This window comes from Dromiciops gliroides, chromosome 6, assembly GCF_019393635.1.
Source record: "Dromiciops gliroides isolate mDroGli1 chromosome 6, mDroGli1.pri, whole genome shotgun sequence".
NCBI lineage: Eukaryota > Metazoa > Chordata > Mammalia > Microbiotheria > Microbiotheriidae > Dromiciops > Dromiciops gliroides.
Window position 1 is genome coordinate 17,260,662 of NC_057866.1, and position 23,184 is coordinate 17,283,845.

Sequence of the window (23,184 nt, forward strand, 5' to 3'; positions counted from 1 at the left end):
ACCGCAGGCTTTGGGTACCCAAGGCTTTTATTAAGCACTGGACGCGCCCCGAGCCCGCCCCGAGGAAGGAGCCACAGCTTCAGGGACACGACTGCGAGGTTTGGTCGTGCTCCGTCATGGATGCTCCGGATCCCTGCGGACGGACAGCTGCAAGGAGAGGGAGGAGGCGTTAGGGGCCCGGCGGGGGGAGGGGGAGCGCAGAGCCGGGGGGGGGGGGTCCCCACCCCCCCCTCCCCTTGCCGCGCACCTCGTCACGGCGCGTCCTGCGCGGGCGTCCTCAGGCCCACTGCTTCTTAAGCTCCTCCACCACCTGCCCCGGCTCAGGGAACTTCAGCTTCCGCGGGGGGCCCTTCTTGATGCCGCTCCAGAGCTCCGCTCCTGGGACAATTAGAGACGGGGCCGCTGACGGCCGCGGCCCGCCCCTCGCCCGGTCCCCTGGCTGGCCTAGGACGGGACGCCGAGAGGAGCCAGCGGAGAAGGCCGGCCGGGGCCCCGGAGCCACGCCGGCCCCGGCGCCAGGCGCCGCCCTCGTCCTGACCTCGGGTGGACGGGCGCTCCGGCTCGCTCGGCCCTCCCCGCGTCCCCTCCCCCCTTCCCGCGACTCCGCCCCTCCCCCTCCCCTCCCCCTCCCTGTCCGGTCCCCCTCCCCCTGCCCGGGCCCGCACTCACGGCTGCCGTCCGGCCGCTGCAGCGTCACCTCGAAGCTGCTCCGGCGGGGTTTGCCGGGGTTCAGCAGCACGGACAGCCCCGGGCGGGCGAGGCGCAGCGCCTGGCCCACGGCCTCCGCGTGGCGCGCGTACACGCGTCAGCTTCGGCTGCGAAGAGAGAGCCGGGGGCCGTGAGCGGAGGCGGCTCCGCGGGGCCGAGCGCCCCCACCCACGGGGCCCGCTCCCCTTCCCCGCGCCGTACCAGTGCTCGATGACCACACGGGCCTCTCCCGCGCCCGCATCGCCGCTCTGGGCCAGCTTCTCCGGCTTCTCGGCTTCCCCGTCCGCCGTCACGTCCGCCTTGCGCTTCCTCCCGCGAGGAGCCATGGCGCCCGGGTCCCGGGAGGCGCGTGGGTACCAAGCACGTGTAGATGGCCGAGCCGGAGTCCCCGCGCCGCGGAGCTCAGCGACCCGGAACTCGAGTGCGCAGTCTCCAGCCCTGCCCGTCCCCACGTGGAGGGCGGGGCCTCCGGGCACAACCATCCGGCGCCAGAGGGCGGGGAGACAAGTTAGCGCCACCGCCCACCAACGGCGCTCCGGAGCGAGTTCAGGGGGCGTGGCGGCCGCCGCTCCTCCCTCCCAACCCTCTCTAAGTGGTACGGACCTCGGCCGCGCCCCTTCGGGTCACGTGGGCGCTCCCTCCCGCCGGCTTCCAAGGCCCGCCCACCCCGTGCCCTAGCTGTTACTGTGGAAGGGCGGGCGGGCTAGAGCTACGGAACAGGCTGGGCGGGGCGGTGGGAGGTCGGAGAGCCGGGGCTTCCCCGCCCCGCCCGGGAGCGCCCGCTTGAGCTTCGGCAGCCCAGGGCAGCAAACGTGGGGGAACTTTTTTTACTGCCCCCCCATAGAGCCGCTAAGATCAACCAGTAGGGGCTCCGAGGATCCCATGACGAGACCCCGTTACGGTGGGGAGGACTATTTGCCGCGGCCGCTGTTCATTCGTGACAAGATAGTGGCGCGGCTGTTCCGTGACCCGGCTGGGTCACAGGGAGCTCCTTACGCCCTCTCCGGCCTCCAGGCCTGCGCTCTACCCACTGCGCCACTCTGCGGCCTTCGGTGGTGTCTCGTTCCAAACAGATACAATGACCTGATGACAGGAGAACTCGGGACCAAACGGGCGGTAGAATCAGACAAGATAAAACGAACAATTTTGAGTCCGTAAAATTAAAAAGCCAAAACCTATGAAGGAAAAACCGGATGGAAAACTGGCACCTGGGGGGAAAAAAATCTTCCCAATGAGCTTCTCTGATAAAGGTTCCATGATCCAAGTTTATAATAAAAACCATTCCCCAACTGAAAAATGGCCAAAGTATTTAGTTTTCAAAGGAAGAAACCCAAGTTATCAACAACCAAATACAATGTTTTAAATCTAAATAAATGCAGATTAAAGCAACTTTGAGGTTCTACTTCACACCTATGAGAGGCAAAGATGAGAAGCTGTGGGAAAAAGTACCAGAGTTGCGACTGTGAAACAGAATTGGTCCGACCATTTTGGAAAGCAATGTGGAATCATGCCCCCTTACTAAAAAAAGCGAGCTCTGACTCAGCTCCACTATTACTAGAGCTATATGCCCAAAAAATCAAAGAGGAGAGGGATAGATGTGCAAAAAAAACATTTCTAGCTGTTTTTTGTATTGTGGCCCAAATTTGAATCTCAGTGGGAACTGCTAACTAAATTGTGGCAAATGAATGTAATGGAATATTTATGCCATAAGAAGTGATGAAAACAGGACAGCTCCAGAGGAAATGGGGAAGCCCCCTACAAACTGATGCAGAATGAGCAAAATAAGAACCATCCTAAGAACTCTGATCAATCCAATGATAAACCATAACGGCAAAAAGAAGGAAGATGAACTACTCCACTCACCTCCTCACACAGAGAAGGCTCACATTTTCAGACTTGGCCAAAGTTGGAATTTGATCTGCTGCCACTCGTGTACTCGAGAGTTCTTTATTTTTTAGGCTTGTTCTTTTTATTTGCTTAATATTGGGGTGTGGGAGACAGATTGATCTTTTGGGGGAAAATAAATTGATAAACATAAAAGAAATCAATAGTGTCAAGGGAATACTCCTGCTGCCCTTGGCCTTTCTCCTTCAGTCTCCAACACACAGAGACACTATATATTCTTGGTTTCCCTTGGCTCAAAGGAAAGAAGTGTTGAAATGAATTAAATTAACTACCTCTCTTAAAGCAACTTGTACCCCATATTTCCACACACCCCTAGGGCAGACCAGTAGTAAATGGAATTTATAATTAGTACCCAAATCAAAGTTAAGCTTAACTGCTTTACCAAATGTTACATAGCAATAAGAAAAGGCCGGAAAGACCCAAGGGAAGTGAAGTCAATGATCCTGAAGATCTGTTAGTGGTGCCTCGACCTGAAAGTTGTTTAGTCTATTGCCCTTGGAAGGACCACTGGAGCCAGAGGATTGTCAAAACACGTGACTTCTGCATTAACCCATTCTTGGTTCTTCCTGGCCACCCAGTCAGTATCGTCCACATTCAGAATGAAACCTCCCTTCCAAGATAAGAAATTGATTATTTTTCCCCTTCAGTGAAATGGTGACCAAAGTGGGGGAAGGTGCTTGGCCACAAAGAACATTCTTCTGTAGAACATTCACTGTGAATTCCTCCCCTTAACAGCCTGGGCCTGGTTCCAGGCCTATTCCAAATAAGGAATAAATAAAAATCCTAAAAGGCAGCAGTGATGAAGTCCCTTATAGTAAGGGCAGGGCCTGAAAAGGCAACCAGGGAAAAGCTCCAAGAGAGAGCTGCCTGAAGAGCAGGGCTCTTATTTATCCTTCTTGTTTTCCTCCTCGGGCTGTGCGGGAGCAGCCGTAGACTCGGGCGGCTCCTCAGGGATCACATCTCGGGTCTTGCTCTGCTTCTTGGCACGTTGGTACAGCTCATTGAGGCTGAACTCCCGGATGACGTTCTCCTGGGGGAAAGCAGAAAGACACACACCCTAATTCAGATGAGGTGAGAAATGATTATTAAATAACCCATTATTGGAGAGAGCCAGGGGTTTTCCCCTTTAGGTCAAGTCAGCCTCTGAAGGATGTTGGGGAGAATGGGATTGGTTAACTTTCTCCCCAGTCTTGTTCAGACCCCACACAAGTGGGGAAGCCCACATAGACTCAGGTGGGAGGTGGGGTCTGGGAGGTAGTGTTTACATTACTGATGTTAGGTTCCGGCCCCTCATTAGAAGTCTCGTGGCTAACCAGAGTTGACTGCCACCCTCAGGAACATCCACTCTTTCCCAAGGGCATCTAACCCTTTGGTGGGTTCCGAGAGAGTTCTTTTGGCATTTGGGAGTGCCACTGACCCCCTTTATTAATTATCCATTAGCATAATTAATCAAATGATGAATTACCCAGAAACTATGTCTCTCGAACTTTTTATAGGTGAAGTCGAGAAACTTTGCTGGGCAGCTGGGCATCACGTGTTTTTGAACAATGCTTCTGGAGAGACAATCTAAAAGCCTTAAAAGCTGTTCTAGATGAAAGTTGGGGAAAACAAAGAGAGGCCTTAACTTATCCAACCCTCCTTGAATATTTGTGTTCTTAAGCATCAAGAGACAGCTGCTCTTTTCTCCCTGGGCCTCTCCAAGTACCTCTGAGAATGTCCAAGAAACAGCTCGCCCTTTCTTGTCAATCTGGGGTCTCCGCATCACCTCTTTTCCCCCCTGGAATAGGATCAGGGTGGGAAGCTGCTTCGTGAGAGGTGACGTGCTCACTTTGTACCTGAAAGGGAAATAAAAAGTTATGTCAGCTCCTCTCCCAGCATCCTCCTGGTTCACTCCTTAGCCTAGGGGGCCACATACCTTGTGCTGACATCAGGGTAGCGTCCAACGTCCACCTTCCCAAAATTCAGTCCTGTGCAGTTGTACCTGGCAGGGAGACATTAATATACTGAACAAACCATAAGAAACAGACTCCTGGGAGGGAGGAGTGGTGACAAATGGAAGGAAGGGTATCCTAGCTGACTTTTCACGTCCAACACATGTTGGAATTTAAGGGCTTTGGACGAATCAACCAAGACAGAGAAACAGTGAAGCAGCAGCTGTTTCCACTGTCCCTCCCGGTGGGCTACTCACTTGAGAGAGAGGTCAGCATAGATAGGAGCAAATGACTGACACTCATTAGACCAATTGGCAAAGAACTCCACGATCCATGTGACCCGCTTGTCCCGGTCCAGCTCTTCCTGCCATGTACAAGGTCAGATCTGTCAGCTGGATGATACAGGGCCCTGAGGAATCTCAGACCGTAGAATCTAGTTCTTCACCCTCTCTGCCACTCAAACATAGCCACATTACATATTCCTGATCCAGTGATACAAATGCCTAAATACAGCTCTTCCTCCTAGCAAACAGAACTGCAGACTTCTCCACTCTCTCAGTAGCATCCTCCACCCCACACCTTCCCTAGGACCTCAAGGAGAAGGAAGAATGACAACTCACATCAATTGTCTTGTCATTAAAGTACTTGATGTACTCTGGGCCCATGTAGAGGGGAGGTTTGCAAGTCATCAGGAACACTAGACACAGAAATAGATCATAAAAAAACTAGAACTTCCCTGGGGATCTGCCGTACCCACCCAACTATAGGTACATGTGCTCCCCACAACAATTGTGCATTTTCCTTGACAGTTGAGCTTGTGTCAACTGAAGAGCACAAAGAATTAGGAAAAAGAATGGAGAATCTGATTTTTGATTAGGACTAGGTCCCCAGAGTTAAGTCAATGCCCAACCTAAAGTAAATCAGCCCATTTCCCCACAGGGTTAAAGAAGCCAGGACCCTCACCTATGCAGAGTGTGATGTAGAGCAGGCCCATGCGAATGTCCAGGCGGAAAAATAGGATGGCGTTGGCAACTTTACTGAACATGAAGATGTTACCTATATGCTGCTCTACAGTGACTGAAATGGAGACGTCATAAGTCAGACTAGAGCTGAACCATCTTATACCACCTTCCCATCCTTATCCCCAGGGCTCTTATACCAGGCCTCAGGCCCAAGTAGCCTGGCTCCACCCCACAAACAAGGAGAAAAGGAGCATGAAAACAATAGCTGAAACTGACATAATCACAGCCGCAAGAGCTCTTTACCCCCAAGGAAATCACTGGATCTTCCAAACTGTCTCACAAGGCAGGTACTTCGGCTATTAATGTCCCCACTGCAAGATGGTCACACAGGTTCAAAGAGCTGAATGACGACTACTTCCCACCCCGGGCTTTCCAGAGAGGCTGAGGACCAGGGGGGCACACTCACTAGATCTCCGGTTCTTCATCATCACAATGGCACTGAGGAACATTAAAATCTCCACCTCCCTCTGTAAGAGAATCACAGTGATTGCACATGAAAAACCAAGGCAGAGAGACATTGGGCAGCAAGACACAAGATCCAAATTGAAGGGGAAAGCAGCAGTAGGAACCGAGGCACTGTCTCAGCACAGGAACCACGGAGAGTTGGGAAACAGTCGCAAAGTTGTAGGAAAAATGATATAATGAAGTATTGTGACATTCCATTAAATTCATATGTATTTAAGCCAAAGTATCTTCCCCCCTCATATGAATGACATACAGTGCTTCTCTTAAGTTTGCAAAGACAAGAAGTATCTTTTGCTCTAATACTAATACACAGTTTGCCACGGTTTCACGCCAATCCCCTTGGGTTACCCTGGTAAGGGATCATTATATTTACAGACTAATATGTCTCAAAGCATTGGGAAACTGTGAAACTACCCAAGCCTTTGAATCCCAGGTCAATGCCTCTTCTCAACACAAGGGGCTCAACTATTTATTTCCCTCCAAAAAGCCACCAACTTGGAAGCAGCTCTCCGAATGAGTGGAACATCAGTGATCGCTAAACCACTACCGGTCCATTTAGGATGAATTCTGAAAGAGATGCTTTCATACTAAAGCACAATTATAGTTCATTACTGGTCAACAACTTATGCTAGCCTTAGGAATAAGAATTTACCCAAGGATACTTTATTATCTTGTCTCTTCTAGGGATATCATTGTCAACAGCAGAGCTGTCATTCAACCTGATTCAAGTAAGCAAATGATGCCAGCCAATATGAATAACAAAGGCATGGACTTCAGTATGTATCTAGAATCTGGATTTTCTGCCCATATTCTCCATCATCAATGAAGGGCACAGAAGATGAACTCTGGTAAGTCTTGTGCCTGAAGCTGAAACTAGAGAAATCGTCCATCTCTGTCAGTCATTGATTATGTGCCTAGCATGTGTTAGGCACTGTACTAAAACTGGGGATACAAAGAAAGGTAAACGCCAGTCTTGGGCCTGGTGGAAGGGCTCAAAGCTGGGAGATCAAGCCTGAGGTTGGATAGAGCAGGAAATGGCTGTGGGTGGGCAGTAAGGAGAAGAGACAAGGAGGCAGGGGAGGAACAGGTAAGATGGTGTAAAAATGTTCTCAGACTCAGAATTTTACTGCAGGTAGAGACAAGCTCACCTATTAGACATGTAGTGTATTTCCTTCATTTTATAAATAGGGAAGACATTCCACCTCTGCACATTGGTCTGCTGAAGGCCACAGGTTCACAAGTGGAAATATGATTAATGTGTTAGAACAGAAGTAATAAACATTAAGTGGATGTGAGCAAAGTGCTGTGGTGGGCCCTGGAGGGGTGGAGGAGCTAACCAATTGTAGCTAACCCATCTTCCAGCCCTCAAAGTGCTTTGTGGGAAAGGAGAAGTAAAGTCTGGTGAAGGAAAAGAAACTTTCCTCAGCTTAGTCCAGGAGTGGTGAAATGACTTGGCCAAGGTCATAAAGCCATTATGTGCCCAAGTACAAAACAGCCACCTGAATTACAAGGGTGGTGGGGAGTGGGGTAAGGGACAGAAGGGGAGAGAGCCTTCTGGAAGGCTTCCTAGTGGAGGCAGCATCAAAGTGGGACTTTTTTTTTAACAAGTAGAAATTCAAAGAGCAGAAGGGGGAAGAACACCTCAGTAATGAGAATATGTGCTTCAAGGAAGAAAGGGAGTGCAAGGCAAAGCTCTGCAGTGTGGCTTGAGCAAAGTATACCTGAAAGGGGAGTAATAGCCAGTAAAACTGGAAGGGCAGGGGCAGCGAGGTGGCGCAGTAGATAGAGCACTGGCCCTGGATTCTGGAGGACCCGAGTTCAAAGCCGGCCTCAGACACTTAACACTTACTAGCTGTGTGACCCTGGGCAAGTCACTTAACCCCCATTGCCTCTCAAAAAAACCCAACCAAACAAAAAAACCCGGAAGGGCAGAGAAACAGCAGAGTAAATCCCATGAACTGTAATTCAAAAAGCAACAGGCTGATAAAAGTCTCATTTATTTATTTGTTTGTTTATTTATTTAGAATCCACCCCCCCTTACATGTAAAAACAAATTGTAACATGGATTTTTAAAACTTTGTGTTCCAAATTCTCTTCCTCCCTCCCTACCCCTCTCTGTAAGAACTCAAGCAATTCAATATAAATTATACATGTGCAGTCATGTAAAACATAGCAGGCAAAAAAACTTTAGAAAAAGGAACTAACAACAAAAATATATACTTCCATCTGTTCTCAGATGCTCCTTTTCTCCTTGGAGAATGTCATTGTTTGTGGGGTGGAGCCAGGCTACTTGGGCCTGGGGCCTGGTATAAGAGCCCTGGGGATAAGGATGGGAAGGTGGTATAAGATCGTTCAGTTCTAGTCTGACCTATGACATCTCTGTAGATGGATTGCATTTTTCACAAGTCCTTCAGAGTTGCCTTGGATCACCGCATTGCTGAAAATAAGTCATTCAAAGCAGATCATCTTACAATATTGCTGTTATTTTGTATATAGTACATTTCACTTTGCATCAGCTCATGTAAGTCTTTCCAGGTTTTTCCAATAGCATCCTGCTCTTTGTTTTGTAATAGATTTATACAGTACTTTAAAGGGAGATTTCCTTGCAAAACACCCATGGGGTTGATTATTGTAACAACAATAATAGCTAACATTTATACAGTACCTTATACCTGAAAAAGAATTTTCTTCACAATAAAAAGTCTCATTTCTAAGTTATGGAGGGAACAGTCAAATCAGAGTAGGAGCCATTTCTCAAATGACAAATGGTCAAAGGACCTGAAACGGGCCGTCTTCAGATGAAGGAATCCATGCTATCATTCAGCTATTGATAATTGTCTGAAATAAATATTCCAAACCACTAATAATGAGAGAAATGTAAATTAAAGCAACTTGGAAGTTCTACCTCACACCCATGAGACTGGCAAAATTGACCATAAAAGGAAAATGATGGATACTGTAGGCCTGTGGGAAAACAGGCCAAATGCACTGTTGAGGGACCTATGAACTGCTCCAGCCATGCTGGAAAGCCATTTGGAACTATGAACACAGAGTTATTAAACTTCATAGATACGCATTGTCCTAACAATACCACTACTAGGTCTCATTAGGAGATAAAGGACTCAGATGTTCAAAAAATATTTACAGCAGCTCTTTTTTGCCATAGCAAAGAATTGGCAATTGAAGGGGGTGCCATTAATTGGGAAATGGGTGAACAAATGATGCTACATGAATGTGAAAGGATGCTAATGTGTGTAAGAATAATGACAGTGACAGTTTCAGAGAAACCTAGGAAGACTTGTATGAATTGATTAAGAGAGAAGTGAACAGAACCAGAACAATTACACAGTGATAGCAATATTGGAAAGACACAGCTGTGAGAGATTTAGGAATTCTGATCAATGCAATGGCCAACCACAATTCCAGAGAACTCCTGATTAAACATAATGAAATATCGTGAAGAGGTGACAGATTCAGAGTGAAGAATGAGACAATTTACTTGGTCATGGTCAATGTGAGAATTTATTTTGCTTGACTATATATTTGTAAAGGGTTGTTTTAATTTTTTTTCTTTCTCATGGAGGTGAGATGTGGGACAGGAAGTTGGAATTGCCTGAAAAACAAAATTTAATTTAAAAAATTTTGAAGAAAGGCGAAAGGGAAGATTTTTCAGCTGGCATGATATATCTCTGGGCAAATATATTATGCAATGGTATAAAGGACATACTGGAGAAAGAAGAATTGAAGCAGCAAAACTATCCAGGAAGTTCTAGCAATATTTCAAGAGGATAATAAAGAGACTAGAACTAGGGTGATGACTGTGGGAACAAAGACAAGAGGTAGAGAGGAGGAATGCTGTATTCCCTCTGAGAGACTCCTCTGAGTTCCCAGGAGAACAAGAATCATCTTATTCACCTTTGCAGTCTGTCTCACATGAAGGTTATGAGGAATGAGCCTTGTAATTACTATAGAAATGTGAAGGAGCAGCTAGGTGGTGCAGTGAATAGAGCACTGGCCCTGTAGTCAGAAGGACCTGAGTTTGAGTCCAGCCTCAGACACCTGACACTTCTAGCTGTGTGACCCTGGGTAAGTCACTTAACCCCAATTGCCTCACTTAAAAAAAAAAAGAAATGTGAGGAGGGTGGGTGTTCTAATTTATTATTGTATCAAGGAGACCACTATTAGGTCTTATTAATCTATCTCCTTTAGAATGGTGCTATACATAAAATAGACATTTAATACGTGAAATGCTAGAAAGAACCCTGGACTTAGAAATCAAAAAATCCAAGCATGTATTCCATCTCCACTTCTTACTAACCTTGTGAAATTTGTCAAGTTGCTTCCCCTTTATATGCCTCAATTTCCCTATGTGTAAATGAGAGGACTGGACTAGATAAATCTCTAGGGTCCCTTCCAATTCTTAAGGCTCTTTAAACTGTTGTTAGGACTAATATGTTTTCAGCTAGGCCAGGATTTGGGTTGGCTGAAAAGTGAAAGGAAGATGGGGAAAAACAGTGAGTGATCATAGCTCAAGAGGGAGGGATGAAGGTTTAAGTATGTGATAAGCTAGAAACTAAGCTTAGATAAAAAGGCAGCATGGTTTAGAGAAAACAATGGATTTGAAGTCAAAAGACTAAATATCTATGAAAAGATAAAACAACTGTGAAACAGTAAGAACAATGATTAACACCAAGAGTCCACAGGGCTAAAGATAAATCATGCTACATACCTCCTGAAAAACGATGGATTAAATGTGCAAGAGGAGATGTTTTTGGAGATGGCTAATACTGATATTAGTTTTGCTATGAAGATTGATTTTTTTTTAATTTTTTTTTGTTTTTTTACAAGGCAATTGGTGTTAAGTGACTTGCCAAGGGTCACACAGCTAGTAAGTGTTAAGTGTCTGAGGCCAGATTTGCATTCAGGTCCTCCAGAATCTACGGCTTGTGCTCTATCCACTCTGCCACCTAGCTGCCGCAAAGATTTTTTTTTTTAATGAGAAGTGGTGGGAGGGAGAGGAAATAGATTCCTGATCATTAAAAATTCAACACTTGGGGCAGCTAGGTGGTATAGTGGATAGAGCACCGGCCCTGGAGTCAAGAGGACCTGAGTTCGAATCCGACCTGACACTTAACACTTACTAGCTGTGTGACCCTGGGCAAGTCACTTAACCCCAATTGCCTCACCAAAAAAAAAAAAAAAAAACAAAAAATTCAACACTTAAAGAAATTATGTGACAGCGAGCAAAGGGAGGAAGAGTCTTCTGTCCAGACCCTGACTCTGCTACTTGGGGTGGTGTGATATTAAGCAATTCAGTCCCTTCCCCACTGTGGGGAGTCGAGGATCTGAGGAGGAATGGCACCCAGGACTGCCCATAGCCTGCCCTGCCTCCTCTGCCCACTAGTTACTCCCCATGACCTTGTGCAAGTTTCAGACGTGTGTGTGTGTGTGTGTGTGTGTGTGTGTGTGTGTGTGTGTGTGTGTGTCTTCCACTAGAAGTTTTGTAAAAGTTCCTTGAAGGCGAGGCCCGTGGGCCCGGACGTGTCCGGCGCTCGCGGACTGGGACTGGGGCTCCTGCCCCATTGGGGAGCTCCCTAACCTCCCCTCTCTGCGCTCCAGCTTTTCCGCAGTCAGCCCAATACCACTCCTATGTGGCCTTTGAAAGTTACATAGCGGAATAAAAGCCCTATTACCACAGAGGGGGAGGCGGGAAGGGGCGCACCCTCATCTGCCTTGGCACAAAGAGGGGGTGACTAACCACCTGGTGAGGAAGGAAAGGGGGAAGGGAAAAGAAAAGGGCGGGGCGCAGAGGGGGGAGGGGAAAAGGCGGGGCGCAGAGAGAAGTGGGGGGAGGACAAGAGGGGGTGGGGGGGGCAGAAGCGGGGGGGGGGGGGGGCAAATCGGGCGGCCAAACGTAAAGTTAATCCAGGGTCTCCCCACGCAGAGGCCGCGGGATCTGGCTTCGGGGATGGGGCAGCGGGGCAGGAAGCCCGGTCCTCCAGGGATGCCACGAGCTGTTCAAGGTCACGCGGGGAGGCAGCGGCAGCGCCGGGATCCGTTGGCTATGTCCCCGCACCTTCTAACCGCGTGCGGCCCGAGTCGGGGCTCCGGCACTTTGCCCTGGCGCTCCGGCGGGCCATTCCCACCCTGCCCTTCGCCGACCCTGGGCCACCCCTTCCGCTCACCCAGTCGAAGTCGCAAGAGTTGCCGTCCTCGCGCTGCGTGGGGAGACCGAGGCAGACGGGCGGCACCTTGCGCACCAGGAGGAAGGCGGCCGACAGCAGCGCCGACAGAAGGTAGTAGGGCTTGGCCAGCCATCGCGAGAGCCGCGGCACCGAGTACAGTAGGGCCAGCAGCGGGGCCAGCACAGCCATCTTGCCGACCCCGAAGCAGCGGCTACAACCGCCGCCGCTCAGCCGGAATACCTGCCGGACGCCGAACCCGTCTCACGACCCCCCCTGCCATTCGGGGCTCCCGATTGGGCCGCGCCTCTGTCGCTCCGGAATCTGCGCCAGGAGCTGGAGTCTGATTGGACAGAGATGAAAGAACGGCCTCTCTGAAAGGCTGGCCTCTCACGGCTTCCCTCTCTGATTGGATACCCTGAGCTGGGGGGTAGGTGGGAAGATAGACGTTCTCGGGTTACTGAGCTGCACTTCTTTCTATGTCATCTCAAAGCGACGGAAGTTCTCCGGCCACTGGAGCCAGACGCATCCAATAAACAGAGGCTCCAGGAGGCGAAGGGCGGTGCAGCGCCAAAGGGGTATCCAATGAGACGCCGCGGCGGTGCCAGACTCCGAGTGGGCGGAGGCAGCCTCGGTAGCAGCAGCAGCGGCGGCGGCGGCGGCAGAGGCAGAGGCAGAGCGGCCGACGCGATGGAGAACTTCACAGCGCTTTTTGGTGCACAGACTGAGCCGCCGCCGCCGCCACCAGCTGCGCTGGGCTTTGGGCCGGGGAAGCCGCCCCCTCCACCGCCTCCTCCTCCGGGTGGGGGCCCCGGAACGGTCCCGCCGCCCGCAGCGGCCCCAGCTCCTCCTGGCGCTGACAAGGCCGCAGCTGGGTGCGGACCCTTCTACCTGATGCGGGAGCTCCCAGGTGAGTCCGGGTGCTTTTGGAAACCAGCCAATCAGCTCCTAGGGAGGGCGTGCGGGGTCGGGGCCGTAGGCCAATGAACGGAAGCGACAAATAATGGAGCAAAGAGGGCGGGGACACGCAGGTATATCTGTAAATTGGAGCGCCGAGGAGGCGGGGCCGAATGAGCGGGCCGGCCAATGACCGGCCTTGAAGCCCTGGGCTCTTGGAGCCCGGCGGACCTGGGTTCTAAACTCCCTTCTGGCACCTTGTCTACCCGGGCTAGCCCGGCATAATCCCCATTTAATAAGTGCTTGTTGACTCCTTGACGTGTCGTAGAAATCGTTTGTTGGTGGCATAGTGGAGAGAGCGCCGGACCTGATATCAGGAGGACCAGAGTTCAAATCTTGCATGTCCCTCGACTTTTGTCTGCCTCAGTTTCCTTCTCTGTCAAATGCCTTGCGGGGTCGTTGTGAGGATGAGATCATTTCTAAGAGGCTCTGTCTGGCAGCCAGTGATACTCTCTGTGGTCGGCTCCTCCCGGAAGTGAGCTACCCAGACAATCTAAGCTGGGAAGAGAGTCCATTCCCCTAGGAGCGCCTTTGACAAGCAGGATCTGGCATCTCAAGCCAACCTCCCGTCGCCTCTTGGCTGGCTCCATTCCTAGATATGGGCAGATAATCTAACTGACGTGCACCTCACGACCGACTTTTAAGTCTCTTGGTGTAGAATTATCCAAATAGATCAAGGTGGTCGTTTCCTTTGCCAACAGGCTAAAGTAGAGCAGGGTACCTGGATCCAGCACATCGATGGATCCGTAGCAATTTCAGCAGTGGGTAGAGACGCTGATATTTATAAAAAATGTTGTAATGAGCGATTCGGCTCTGGGTTCCCATATGTAGGGAACACATTCCCATATTCATCACAGTGCAGCAGCTAAACTAAGGCTGCCCAACCGCCCTAACTTGGCAAAGGAAGAAAATTACCGGCTAAAGAAGGATACTCCCACATATGTTGGGAGCATCTGGAACCTTTGCAAGATCTGTACAGGGGGTGGGGGAAGAAGTGATAGTGCTAACCAGATGGTTGACTTCCTGCTGAGCTCAACATTGAAGTTATTCATAACCTTGAAGAAAAAGATTGGATTGCCTTGGGCAGGCCAATGGAGAGAGGAAAGCTGGAAGCAGACAGGCCAGTTTTTAAAACCCTTATCATAGTCTAGGATGAAGTAAGAATCTACTAAATGTTAGGAAGGAGGAATGTAAGGGAAGGTTAGATATGAGAGTTATGACCCAAGTATCAAGAGAACTTTCTATTTGGATATAGGAGCAAGAGAAAAGGAAGAGTCAAAGCTGATTAAGCTTTAGAACCTGGTTAACATAGAAGGGTAATGCTTGGTGCAGTGGAAAGTGTTGAATTCACTTCAGAAACCAAAAATTTTAAAAATCCGTTTAAATTGTGGCTTTGCCGCCGATTACCTTTGTAACCATGGACAAGTCACTTAACCTGTTTGGATTATTAAACTCTCATTTCCTCAGCTGTAAATGAGGGGGTTGGTGTTGATGATCTCTAAGGTGCCTTAAACTCTTAAGCTCTAAAACTATGCTTCTGTATCCACTGACAGAAATTGATAAGTAAGATGGTAGTATAGAATGAATATTTCAAGGAAAGATGATGAGTTCTGTTGTAGAAATGTTGTGTTTGTCAAGATATAGAAACAATTAACAGACAAATACAATACCAAAAGCCATCCCCCAATAGATAAGTGGTCAAAGAATATATACTTTTCAAAAGAATTGTAAACTATTAACAACCATATGAAACGATGCTCCAAATCACTAAATAATAAGAGAAATGCACATGAAAACAACCCTGAAGAACTTCACACCCTGCAAATTGTCATGGATGACAAAAGGTAGGAAGTCAATGTTATAGCAGTTGTGGCTAGATAAAAATACTAGTGCATTGTAGGTGGAACTGCAAATTAGTAAAACCATTTGGGAAAGCAATATGAAATCATGCAAATAAAGTGACCAAAATGCCCATACTCTTTGACCCAGAGATTCTCTTACTAGACTTGTGTTCCAATTAAGGCTATTGATAAGAAGAAAGCCCCATATATCCAAAAATATTCATAGTAATGATTTTTGTGATAGCAAAGAATTGGAAACAAGATGCCCATTGATTGGGGAAACACCTGAACAAAATGTACCACAATTACTAGACTATTACTGTGCTATAAGAATTGATGAATATAATGAATTTATTCATCAGTTGTACTGATTTTTTCTCTCCTTTTTCTCATTAAATCCTTTTTCTTTTCCTCAAAAAAATGCTACTTCTTATATGGGATGGCTCTCTGGAAAGAGGAGGAGGGATACTGGGGGAAATTGTGGTGATGTAAAAAGGGAAGGAGATGGAATAAGTATTTATATAGTGCCTCCTATGTGCCAGGTACTGTTCTAAGTACTTTTTGTTTTTACAATTATCTCATTTGATCTTCACAGTAACCCTATGAAGTAGATGCTATTATTATCCTCATATTACAGTTGAGGAAACTGAAGCAACCAGAGATGACTTTCTGAGGGTCACACAGTTAATCTCTGAGACCAGCTTTGAACTATTGATTCCAGGCCAGGCACTCGATCCATTGCACTAGCAGCTATGGTCAATAAAAACATATTTTTTAAAATGTAGAAAGGAAAAAAAGAAATGTTGAGCTTCAGTTGACTAAAGTGATCAAGTAGAATTGTCTAACAGGAAGTGAGAGGTACAGAATTGGAGTTTGAGGAAGAAGTGAAGGTTGGAGGTAGAGATACGTCCATCACCCTCATAGGTGATGGTAGAAACAAGCATATGAATGTATGCAATCTCCAAGGGAAAAAGAGAGTAAAAGGCTGAGAACTATGGGTCCCTGTGATGTGAATTCCATAAATCACATGTAGTAGGTGAATAGAGGACCATAAATAAGATCGACTAGAGAAATAGGAAGGGGAGAAGGATCTTTAAGGTCAACAATATCAAAAGCTTCCCAAAAAGTCAAGGAGGAAGAGAAGTAGATTCCTAACATCTCAGAGAAGGGCCTCAGAGGCCATGTTGGCCCTTCCATGAACAGTTACCCTCTTTCAAGTATCCCTTTGCTGCTGTTGAGTCATTCTTTTAGTTGTGTTCAACTCTTCCTGACCCCATTTGGGGTTTTCTTAGCAAAGATACTCCAGTGATTTGCCATATCCTTCTCCAGCTCATTTGACAGATGAGGAACTGAGGCAAACAGGATTAAGTGACTTGGCCAGGGTCACACAGTGTCTTCGGCCAGATTAGAATTGGGGTCTCCCTGACTCCAGGCCCAGCACTCCATACACTAAGCCACCTAGGTGCTTCAAGTATTCAGCAGCAGCAACATTGTTTCTGACTCGTTGTGACCCCATTTGGGTTTTTCTTGGCAAAGACACTCCAGTGATTTGCCATTTCCTTCTCCAGCTCATTTGACAGATGAGGAACTGAGGCAGTCAGGGTTAAGTGACTTGGCCAGAGTCACACAGCTAATGTGTAACTGTCTGAGGCTGGATTTGAAGTCAGGAAGAGGAGTTTTCCTGATTCGATTCCAAGCCCATTACTCTATCCACTTCACCACCTATGTGCCCTCAAGTATCCCTAAGAAGAGGTTGTTCAGTAAGCAATCAGGTGGGGGTTGCTGTTCCACTACTAGGTGATTAGGAGGTCACTGGTGAGCTTGGAAAAAACTCAAATCAATGTCGAGTATGGACTGCAGAGGGTTGTCGTGTGAATTGTAGGAAATAGTCAGCAGGTGTGGACCTGTTTGTCTGACCTTAAAAGGAGGGAGAAAAATACCTAGAGGGATCGGAATAAATGATGCCTATGAACGAGATTTCTGTAAGATTTCTGATGAGACACCTGTATGGTGGGTGTCCGCTTTACTTATCTATGCCATTCCTGGTTCAGGTGTAAGTTATATGACCACACATAATCAATATTAGAGCTAATAATTCAGACCTTTTCATGGTGGAATTTTATCAGGGTTGTGATAAGTTACCGACTTTGAGGAAGAGCTCAGTCAGAGACAGCGAAGTAGATAGAGCATTCTGGACACTCACCATATCCAGAATGGAACTCATTATCTTTTCCCCCCAAACCCTTCCCCTCTGCCTAACTTTCCTATTGCCATTGGTACCACCATCCTCCCGGTCCCTCTGGTGCACTAGCTAGAAGTAATCCTAGACTTTGTGCACTCTCTCACTCCTCTCCAGTCATTTGTCAGGCCTGTCTAAATGACCTCCATGGCATCCCTCCATTCACACCCTCTTCTCTCCTCTGATACAGATCCTTATAGGCTCAGCCTGGCCTGCTGCCGTAGCTGCCAGTGGCTCTGCCTGCCACATGTCCACCCACTACAAAGCATATTCCACTTGACTGTCAAAAAGAGATCGTCCTAAAGCACAGGTCTAACCATGCCTCCCTCCACTTAGTAAATTCCAGTCACTGTCCATTACCTCCAGGATCAAATGTAAAAACCTCAGTTGGGATTTTTGAAGTCCTTGGTAACTTGATACCTCCTCATCCCCACCTTTCCAGGTGCCACGACTTACTTAGCGTCAAATACTGCATTATCGACAGAAAATCATAATGCAGTGATCTCACAGTGCAAGAACATCTGGTACTGACTGATAAAAAGGCAGACAGCAAAATATAAATAAGGCATTCCCACCTCCAAATTAATTGAGACTTAACTAAGTGACAGTGTTTGTTGTTTCCTGGTCAGTGAGTAAGAAGCTGAAAGTTCCTTGGGAAGTAAACCAAGAGCTGAGAGCCCTTATTAACCCTGAGGTTAATATCCCATTGCTTAGTTCAGTTGCTGTTCAGGAAACCTTATTTGTCTTAGTGGGTTGCTCTGCATAGTACATTCAGAATGGAGCCTTATTCTAAAGTTTTCTCAGAGAAAATGAAGAGCTGCACAAAATGGTTAATAAGGGACCAGATATTGCCTCTTTTCTTGCTTTTTCTTGTTGAAACCAACTGGTTTGAAGTTCCATGAATATGAAGGTGTTTTTATGATTTTTAAAATGTCTGCTATAGTTAGCAATTGTATCATTTGAGAATTAGGACAGAAGAGTTTGCATAGCCTAACCCTTACTTATTGAAGAAACTGAAGCAGAGAAGGAAGAGTGATGAGTGATTTGAGGTTAGTTTACATGGCTACTAGTTAGTGATGGGGCCAGGAACTCAGTCTAACACTCTATGTTCTCCGCTATTCATTTACACACAGGGCGAGTTAAACATTTTACTTTTCTCTTAAGGAAGCCAACGAGCTCAGTAGCTCGAGATTCTTATCCTCCCTGCCTGGAAGTAGCAGGCCCTGAATCCTGCTCCCTTGCCCTTTCTCTGCAGGCAGCACGGACCTGACAGGCAGCACCAATCTGATCACTCACTACAACTTGGAGCATGCCTACAATAAATTCTGCGGGAAGAAGGTGAAGGAAAAGCTGAGTAACTTCCTGCCCGACCTGCCCGGGATGATCGACCTGCCCGGCTCCCATGACAACAGCGGCCTCCGTTCTCTCATCGAGAAGCCGCCCATCCTTGGTGGTTCTTTCAACCCTATCACGGGCACCATGCTGGCAGGCTTCCGCCTGCACGCCGGCCCGGTGAGTCCTGCAGCCGGGGCTGAGGGGAGGGGGACTGGACGTGGAGGCCGCCACCTCCGCCTCTACTCACGACACTTCTGGGCCCTTCTTCCAGCTGCCAGAGCAATGCCGCCTGATGCATATCCAGCCCCCCAAGAAGAAGAATAAGCACAAGCACAAACAGAGTCGGACCCAGGACCCCGTCCCCCCAGGTAAGAAACTGCTCCTGAAGGCCAGAAAGCCTTCTCATCTTCTGCATCGGATTCTTGCTTCCCTCAAGCAGTCTGAAAACAGTAGGCACTCACATTCCTTGAGCACTGAAAGGTAGCTAGTGCAAGGATTACAGCCCCCATTTTCTAGCTGAGCTAACTGAGGCCCATGGAAGGGAAGTGACTTGCCCAAGGCCACACAACTAGGAAGTCTCTGAGCCGGGTTTCCTGATTCCAAGTCTAGGGCTTTTTTCACTGTACAACGCTGACCGTTCTCTTAACACCAAGCTCCTGCTGAGTCCCACTTTTATACTCCAGGAAGAATCACTAGCCTGGGGGGGGACTTGACACTGAGTCCCTGGTAGAGCCTGAGGCCCCCTTTCAAGCCACTTGGAAAATAACAGTTGTCCTTGACTCAGTTTTCATGTTGGCTTTTGAGTTCATAAGCAGTAGGAACTCTACAGGTGATACTGTCTCCTATAGAAACTCCATCCGATTCGGATCACAAGAAAAAGAAAAAGAAAAAGGAAGAAGATCCTGAGCGGAAAAGGAAGAAGAAAGAAAAGAAGAAGAAGAAGGTAGGATGGCGGTCTCTTCCTGTAACCCAGTGAGGTCCTGTGTATCTTGTTTTTATCTTAAGGCGAATCCAAGTCCTTTCCCGCAGGTGGTGGAGCTGCGGATGGAAGCCCGTGGGGTCATAGGCCACTCACCTTTGTGTAGGGCTTTGAGGGTTACCGAATGCCTTCCTCACACCAGCCCTGGGACCCCAGTGTGACAAGTATGACTGATTATAGCCATTTTACGGTTGAGGAGACTCCCTGCAGCGACTGTGGCAGACCTTGTCTCTCCTCAAGTCTCCCACACATCCTCCCTCCCCACTCTGCTCTCAGCAGAGGACTTTGCATCCTTCTTTACTGAGAAAACAAAGGCATTCTGGCCCGAGTTCCCTCTTCGCTACCTCAGAACCCTGCTGCATTTTGCTTCCTTCTCTTCCTTCGTTCTAGTCTCTGCCAGAGACGTCCTTCTCTTTGCCAAGGCTGCCCCTCTCCTTGTGCCCTGAACCCTATCTGGCATCTCTCCTGGGAGCTTCATTCCTTCAGCGACCTCCTATCTCTCTTCCTCACCTTAAGTCTCTCCTTATGTACTGGCTGCTCCTTTTTTGCCCAGAAATAGGCCTAGGTCTGCCTCATCCTCAGAAAACCTTCACTTGATTGCCTCATCCTGTCTCTTCCCTTTCACAGCCAGACTCCTAGAAAAGGCTGTCCCCATGTCCTCTCCTCCCACTCACTTCACACTTCTTTAGTCTGCCTTCTGACCCCACCACTCAATTAAAGCCGCCTTCTTCTAGGTTACCACCTGGCTCTTAAAGGCCCAATGTGATGGCCACCACTCAGTCCGTGTCCTTGACCTCTGTGCAGCTTGACACTGTCGACCGTTCCCTCTTTCTTGATATTCTCTCCCCCGTGGGTTTTCCTGCCACTGCTGCCTCCAGTTTCTCCTCCTACCTGCTTAGCTAGTCCTTCTTGGCCTCTTTTGCTGGACCGTGCACGCCTCCCCCCTCCACCTCAGAGAGCACCCCTTCTCTCCTTCCACCCTCCTCAGTGATCTTCTCAGCTGCCATCAGGAGCCATGATCTGTCTCCTCAGCTCCAGGCCCGCCTCAGCATCTGCCTGCTAGACATCTCTGCCTGGCTGTCCCGTCAGCACCTCCAACTCGGCGTCTCCATAAAGGAACTCGTTACCTTCCTCTCAGAATTCGTCCCATGTGCACACTGCCCTGTTTGCTGTCACTGGCACCACCATCCTTGGAGCCACCCGGGTCTGTCATTGTTCTCCATCCCTCACATCCAGGCAGTTGTCAAGTCTTGTCAGCTCTGCCTCCGCATCTCTCCCATCCATCCCTTCTCTCTACTCAGTCAGTCATAACCAGGTCCAGGCCCCCGCTGCCTCTTGTCTGAATGACTGGTCTCCCGGCTTCTCCCCCGTCTTCATCTTCCACAGCTGTCACCATAGTTTTAATGCACAGGTAGGCCATGTCACACATCAAATTCCTTGATCAGAAACCTTCTCTATTTCCTCTGAGATGAGTCAGACTTCTCAGCTTGGTGCCGATAGGCCTTGACAGTCCGGTCCTGCCTGCCTCTGCAGACTTATTTCCCCTTATTCCCCTTTTTAGCCTAATTGGCCTATTTGCTGTTCCCGAACTCAGCATTTTATTTCCTGACTCAGTGGCACCTTGGCACAGTCTGGCCACGCCTAGGATCCGCTCCTTGCCTCTTCCTACAGGAAGCTCTTCCTTGTTATAGCTATTAATGCTCTCTCCCTCTTCCCTTTAGTCCTGTTCCCAGGGGAATCGCAACTCCTTGAAGGCAGGGATGGTTTTCTTTCTGTGTTGACATCTCCAGCATCTAGCAGAGTGCTTCCAACATGATAGGCCTGTCACATGTGCTTGTGAGGTGAAGGGAGGCTCAGAAGTGAAGGGAGGCCCCAGAATTACATGAGCTAGTGAGCGGCCAAGCTGAGTGAGACACAAACCCAGCTTTCCTGATTCCCAGGCCAGACCTTATTCTACTCTACCCACGCTGCCTCTATTTAGCCTTTTGCCTACTTGTCCTTTAAGGTGGGACAAGACAGGTTGTAGCTCCCCACCTGTGGTGAGATCCCCACTTTGTGGTGAGATCCCCAGAATTGAGATGATCTCCCTCCTTTTGCTTCTGTTTTTTCCCCAGAACCGACACAGTCCAGAGCATCCCGGTATGGGCAGCTCACAGGCCAGCAGCAGCAGTAGCCTCCGTTAACAAGACCATTGGACGACAGACCGGCCAGGGGAGCTCTGTTCTCCTACACTGAACTTGCCGACGGAAGCAGCCTCGGAGGCTGGAGGACACGCTGCCCTTGGAGCATCCCCCTGGATTGGGGGAGAATGCAGGCCAGGCCAGCTCTGGCTGGGGGCGAATGAGGTGGATTCATTAGGGGCGGGAAGGGCAGTGCCTGTGGAAGGCACAGCCCAATTGGCTTCTCCGGTGGAGCCGCTTCTCCCCTCCCAAGGAGCCTTCTCTCCATGTCTTTTTGTACAGTTTGTCTGCTTGAAGATTTGGATTGGTTTATTGGGATTTGGTTTCTTTTTTAAAAATTCATCTTGTACCAAACTGGCTGAGTTGTGGTGCTTGGGTGTTGGGAACCAGAGAGATTCTTTCCTTGAGGGACAGGGCTGAGGATGCTGCTGTTAGGTTAGAGCTGGTCCATCAGGGGACTGACTAGTGGAGTGGGCTCCACAAAGAATGGGGACCAATACTGGGGCCCCAGTGTTGTAAGGAAAGGGTTTGGGATTAGCGCTCCAAATGAGATACGGGGAAGGGTAACATTGCTAAGCCTACCACATTCCCACTGATGGAAAACTGAGGATGAGGGTCTGGCCTGGTACTAATAGATAGCATCTTGCTAAGGTCACGGAGAAAAAGTCATCTTCCTACCAATTAAATGAGCCGAGGCCCCCAACTAATGACAGTTTAGAGCACTCAGGGTGTCCCATTTTTTATAGTCGAGGAAACAGGCTCCAGAGGTCTGATCACACTGATACACATTTCCAGAGCTAGGAATCTGATGACTTGGAATCTATTCTAGTTCAATCTGAGTTAGCTGCCATAGCCTCTGACAGCTCAAGGCTTGGGTTTGAGTGAAAACACGACAACTAGTATCGGGTTTTAAACAGGATAGTTCCTGCATCAGAGAGCTTTTGAGGCAAAACTCCAACAAAAGTAGGTGCTTTTGGTCCCTCCTTAAATTTGTTTGCTCTGCCCCGTCTCAAGTTAAACCTAGCACAGGGTTGACCTCATTGTTTGCAGAGAGAGCAAGTAGGGAGCTGTAGTTCTACCACAGTGCCAGCAGGTGGCACTTGGCCCCACCTGACATTGACTGGATAAGGGGGTGTGAAGGGCCTGCTTAGGTGCTCCCCCTCCCCCCAACTACAGCAGCCACCTCCTTTCCAAAGGCAAAAACTAACAAGAACCACCCTAAAACCTAGACCCTGATCTTTTCCTTGACTCGGGCCTGTGCTCCGACTCTCCAAGTTGAATTAATTCCCTCATTTATTTTAGCGCTCAGTGACAGCCAGCCTAGTTAAGATGGCAGACTTTGCCATCCAGTAGACTGAAAACCTTTTATAAAAAATAGACTGAAGTCAAGCGTGAGTCACTTGAGATGCAGGTTTGCCTGAAGCCCAGGCCTCCTGAGCC

General features: G+C 48.6%; 3 protein-coding genes across 5 annotated transcripts; 1 reads left to right on the forward strand and 2 right to left on the reverse strand.

Moving 5' to 3' along the window:
- Positions 1 to 9: 9 nt before the first annotated feature.
- On the reverse strand, positions 10 to 1,166 carry SELENOH (selenoprotein H). The gene is made up of 4 exons (XM_043972600.1): positions 910 to 1,166; positions 670 to 815; positions 248 to 378; positions 10 to 147 (listed from the first exon to the last, which is right to left on the reverse strand). The coding sequence occupies exons 1-3, from the start codon at positions 1,032 to 1,034 to the stop codon at positions 278 to 280; spliced, it is 372 nt and encodes a 123-aa protein (XP_043828535.1). The 5' UTR covers positions 1,035 to 1,166; the 3' UTR covers positions 10 to 147; positions 248 to 277.
- An 836-nt stretch (positions 1,167 to 2,002) lies between these two features.
- On the reverse strand, positions 2,003 to 12,509 carry TMX2 (thioredoxin related transmembrane protein 2). Of its 2 annotated transcripts, XM_043973088.1 has the most exons (8): positions 12,217 to 12,509; positions 5,973 to 6,033; positions 5,508 to 5,621; positions 5,165 to 5,241; positions 4,802 to 4,908; positions 4,529 to 4,594; positions 4,319 to 4,448; positions 2,003 to 3,643 (listed from the first exon to the last, which is right to left on the reverse strand). In XM_043973088.1, the coding sequence occupies exons 1-8, from the start codon at positions 12,403 to 12,405 to the stop codon at positions 3,497 to 3,499; spliced, it is 891 nt and encodes a 296-aa protein (XP_043829023.1). In that variant the 5' UTR covers positions 12,406 to 12,509; the 3' UTR covers positions 2,003 to 3,496. The 2 variants fall into 2 exon arrangements, with proteins under 2 accessions (XP_043829023.1, XP_043829024.1); XM_043973089.1 differs by lacking the exon at positions 2,003 to 3,643 and having other exon boundaries at positions 4,356 to 4,448; positions 4,540 to 4,594.
- A 128-nt stretch (positions 12,510 to 12,637) lies between these two features.
- Positions 12,638 to 23,127, forward strand: MED19 (mediator complex subunit 19). Of its 2 annotated transcripts, XM_043973090.1 has the most exons (5): positions 12,758 to 13,123; positions 18,506 to 18,762; positions 18,857 to 18,953; positions 19,434 to 19,528; positions 21,679 to 22,313. In XM_043973090.1, exons 1-5 carry the CDS (start codon positions 12,799 to 12,801, stop codon positions 21,745 to 21,747), a joined length of 843 nt encoding a protein of 280 aa, XP_043829025.1. In that variant the 5' UTR covers positions 12,758 to 12,798; the 3' UTR covers positions 21,748 to 22,313. The 2 variants fall into 2 exon arrangements, with proteins under 2 accessions (XP_043829026.1, XP_043829025.1); XM_043973091.1 differs by lacking the exon at positions 19,434 to 19,528 and having other exon boundaries at positions 12,638 to 13,123; positions 21,679 to 23,127.
- The last annotated feature ends 57 nt before the right edge of the window (positions 23,128 to 23,184 follow it).